Source organism: Pteropus vampyrus, unplaced genomic scaffold, assembly GCF_000151845.1.
Source record: "Pteropus vampyrus isolate Shadow unplaced genomic scaffold, Pvam_2.0 Scaffold35, whole genome shotgun sequence".
NCBI lineage: Eukaryota > Metazoa > Chordata > Mammalia > Chiroptera > Pteropodidae > Pteropus > Pteropus vampyrus.
The window spans coordinates 2,906,358-2,910,880 of record NW_011888816.1 but is presented as its reverse complement, the minus strand read 5'-3'; the positions used below and the strand labels follow the sequence as shown (position 1 = coordinate 2,910,880).

Here is a 4,523-nt window from a genome sequence, read left to right as displayed (position 1 = left end):
TGCGGGCTGCGGAGGAAGAAGAGATGCGGGTGAGGGGCCAGGCCAGCACCCCGTAACCTCCGAATGAACTTCTCCTTCAGGGGTTCGTGACAGGTGAGGAAGCCAGAGAGAGAAGCTGTGCTTTTACTTTCTTAGTTTTACAGAGCTACAACCAGATAGGAGACCACTGTTCTTTAGACATCCCCTCAGCATGTCTTCAAAAGCATCTCTGAAACAGGGAAAGGTCTCAGAGAAGGGAGGGAGAGCAATATTTTGTGTAGAGCTATCACACGGAAAAGAGGCCATTCTTGTTCTGCAAAAGGTGGAAATACCTTTCGGATTCAATGGTTTTGGTTTTCGTTTTTGTTTTTTTAAAAAAGCACATTTTCAAAACACAGAGCAATCCAACAAAGACTCAGCTGCAGTGTGAGGGAGAGAGTTCCCCATCGAAAGAGCTATCCAACTAAGAATGCAGCTGAGGGAATGAAGGGAACTGTAAGATCCCCTGCAGCTCTGAAATGCAGCTCCGGGAAACGTCAACGGGCAGCATCCAAGGTTTCGGAAACTTGTTTCTAAAACATGAGTGCATTTTCAATAATCTTGGGTTGAAAATTTCTTTCTGCGCAATCATGTAATTTTTTAAAGTAGGCCATTCTAAAATGTATGTGGAAGGGAGAAGAAATGCCTTGAGAATGGAAATTTTAATTAAAAAAAGAAAAAGCTTAAGCATGCAAAGAAAGTACTAAAATCCTAGCCCATGTGGAGGACAGGGAAAGAATTACAGACGGGTTTTCACTAGAATTAACTCTGCCTATACGAGATTCGAAGGGTCCTTTTTACTTCGCCCCTCCATATGCAGCATATTTTAAAATAACTAAATAATAATCAAAGCCCTCTAGTTAATGTTATAATTTCTGTTTCATTTCCTAAAGATAGATTCGAGTCAGATGGTATTACCACTAAAGACGATTCTTTTTCACCTAGTCTTGTGTTTAAAACACACGTATACATAGATGTGGCTTCCGCAGGATATTTCCGTTCGCGGAGTGCCCAATAATAAGCACGAGGCAAGACCCTGCCTCACAGTCGTCAGGCCTAACCCTCCTGCACTGCGAACTCACCCCTCCCTTCCTGGGCGGCAAGTCTCAGTTCCTGGTTTCTGTTCCGCCACTGTCCCAAGCCCGGCAACCTCAGGCAAATGGCTTTCCTTTCTGAGCCCAAAGTCCTTCCTCTGTAAAATGAGAGGCCCAGGCAGGGTGGGCCTAAGGTCCCTCCCCTAAGGGTTTGACACTGTCCATGATTTGAACCAAGCTCTTGGTAGAATAAAAATAGGATCTAGAAACTTGTCAATAGTGCCAATAAAAGAACAAAATAAGGCCATGGGCTTAACCCGCTCACCAACATATCAGCATTTCACCTACCTGGAAAATGCAGGCTACAAAAGGAATAAGAAAAGCCAGAATATTTCCGATTTCCTCATGGGCAACCTAAAACAAATGAGGAACACGAGAAAGGACTATTCAGATGAAAGAAAACATGAAGACGCAGAGCATTTTGCTCCTCATTCAGTCTGGCACAGTTGATAATACGAAATCCCGGGCTGCGTGTGACAGAAGTCCCTGTTTACGTACCTGAACAGGGCATGACAGGCAATCCTTTTCAATGGCCCGGATACACACCTTGTGCCCTCCTGTCCCCCAGCATCTATGCTAAGCCCTCAACCTGGAACGCCCCGCCCTTCCCCGCCACAACCCTACCACCTCTGGAAATCCTACTCATCTGTCCAAACTAAGCTTTTCCTAATTCCTCCCAACCCCAGGTACTGCCACCTCCTTAGTGATATCTGGATGTCACCACACTCTGCCTTGTACCACCGGGCAGGGACTATGTATTAACCATCTTATTGGACAGGCACCTGTCCTAGTGTGTACAGATACTTGGTGAGTTTCTGGTTATGAGTAATGACAAACAATAAGAGTAGGAACCACACCAAACATTGGCCAAAGACAGGCTGTGGTAACAGGCAGTGCCCAGGCCTGCTGCCATTCTCCAAGAAGGTCCATCGGCATTAGTCTCCCGAGACCTAGCACCAGCCATGCTTCAGACTGTCACCGCCACGTACACGGCGTGAGCATCACGGCTCTCTTTAAAAGTAACATCTATATGTTTATGTTCGTGATGGTTCTGTATTTCTTAAAAGTGTCTGAAATACTTCAAATTACCAACCACTATTTAAAAAAGCATTGAAGCAGAAAGATGTTTTGAGAGGAGCAGGCTGGAAAATCAACTTCCAAGTGATACAGTTTTTGACCAAGACACAGAGCAGGTGGTACCTGCATGGTATAAATCAGACTATGAGGCAGCTTTTCCCAGGGGAAAAAAAAAGGGCCTGATCCTTGAAGTCTAGACTCAAACTTCTGCCCCTGGTGATCAATCCGGCCCCTGATATGACTCTTGGGGCCGGATGTCCTTGCGGCAGCTCGGCCGCGTCTCACCACCATCCCAGCGGCCCCTTTGGCTTCTTAGGAAAACAAGGACAAAAGGGCAAGCTTCATGTTTGTTCAACTTACTACAAAGAATAAAATTAGAAATGAAAATTTTATTTGAATTAAAAACCTGAGTGCATAACAACCTTATAATAAAATGTGTCCTCAACAGTTCCTTCCTCCATGTGTCCTTCAGTTTATTTAAACTGTGAAGAAAAAGTTACCTGTAAAGAATGTTCTGCAAGGTGAATTCCACGAATGAGATTCAGAGCAGCACACATGATGTTGAGAATAAGGGACAGGACACCCAGGGCTGTCACTGGTTCCATTCGGAAGGTAGGAGCTTCACAATTAAAAAAAAAAATAAGTGTCTAGTGAAAATAGTTTCTATATGAAAGAAAAATAAACAAAGACATTAACTAGACCTCCACTAATGATAGGCTATGCTAAACACACAAACACATTAATTTAAAAAGCAGCTGTTAGGGGGGAAAAGGCAAGAAATGAAGGACAGAATGAACCCAGGAAGCCGAGGTGAGTTCCTTCCAGAAACCGGCCCTCCTCTGAGCGAGCACAAGTTTCTCAAGTGTTTCACATCCTTTCTGTTTAAAGTAGTGGTTCTCAGCTAGGGTAACACGGCCCCTCAACGTACACGTGGCAATGTCTACAGACATTTAGGGTTGTCACGACTGGGGACAAGGTGCTACGAGCATCTACTGGGTAGAGGCCGCGAATGCTTCTAAACATCCTACAATGCACCAGACAGCCCCCACAGCAAAGAATTATCCAGTAAAAAAAAGCCAGCGGGGTTGAGAAATCCTGATTTAAAGCAATGTAGGGCTGTATTTGTAAATTAGTTGTCAACTACTGAAAGCATTCCTGTTACCCCATCCCTCGGCTTGGAAAATGCTCCATTCTTTTACTGACGAAGACAATACTCAGTGCCATGTGTGCTTCTGGAGCAATTCACAGCCAGTGTGATTTTTTTTTTTTTTTTTTTTTTAATTCTAAAATAACTGGGAAGAAGAGGGAAACACTGAGTATTTAAGCTACAAACTTTCTGGAACTCTAACTGGAACAAATGATCATTCCCTCTTTCAAGAGAGCCGCTGGAATTGATTTTGATTCACACAAGTAAATGGTGTCCCACCCGGTCTCTTGCTACGCTCATTTTAAATCATCTTGTCTCGTCCTTACATTTCCCACACACGCACACGTACACGCACACGCACAAATATCTAGCTGCGACCGGAGGGATGCGCGTTGTTAGTGTATTAGGGTTTCCACGGAGCAATTCAAAGTCCCCGTTGGCACAGGACATGCTACCTGTAAAGACTCTAGCCTCAGGACAACAGGGTGAGTCAAACCACAGGACAATGTCCTGGAAAGATGGGCAAGCTGACACTTCCTGGATTTGCTCCTCTTGTCTAAGTGGTTAAGAGACAAAACATAGATTACAAAGTTACCCCATTTTCAGTATGGCAAAGGAGAAGCGTGGAATTCAACTACCCGGTCTTCCACAAAAGTTAAGTTCGTTCCCGACATAAATTATAATAATTTACTGACGGGCATGAGAGCCAATCCAGGAATTTATTGGTTGAAACGGATTAAATCAAAACATAAAGTTAAATCAAAAACATCAACATTTTTAACACATCACTTTTAAAATTCAAGCAATGAGTTTAGTATAAAACAAAATAATTAGATTGTTATAGTATAGACAGCTCTATCTTTCAGAGCAAAATTCAGCTCTACACTATTACAAAATCCTTACAATGTAAATATCCATTTTAATTAAAAATTGGTTTAATTATGTGTAATCGTAAACAAAGAATGTCAAAAATCATGCTTCCCTATACACTAGGCGTTGAGTGGCTAAGGCCAGACTAAGTCACGAAATGCCAGGGGACTGTGGGCACATTCGTTAACACCTCGTTCTTCAGATAAGAACACGGAAATGCACAGGGATAGAGGGATGTCCCCAGGCCTCAGGGAGAACCAGACAGTGGGAGCACCAGAGGCCCTGGATCTGGCCCTACCCGCATTCATCCCCGTGGC

General features: G+C 43.7%; 1 protein-coding gene across 2 annotated transcripts in view; it reads right to left on the bottom strand.

Moving 5' to 3' along the window:
* SEC22C (SEC22 homolog C, vesicle trafficking protein) overlaps nucleotides 1-4,523 on the bottom strand; it is a 32,375-nt gene that overhangs the window by 6,716 nt on the left and 21,136 nt on the right. For both annotated transcript variants that reach the window (XM_023529068.1, XM_011357385.2), the window contains exons 5-6: nucleotides 2,690-2,808; nucleotides 1,401-1,466 (exon numbers count right to left, since the gene is read on the bottom strand). In XM_023529068.1, coding sequence (XP_023384836.1) covers nucleotides 1,401-1,466; nucleotides 2,690-2,808 — 185 coding nt within the window. The remainder of the gene's footprint in view (nucleotides 1-1,400; nucleotides 1,467-2,689; nucleotides 2,809-4,523) is intronic.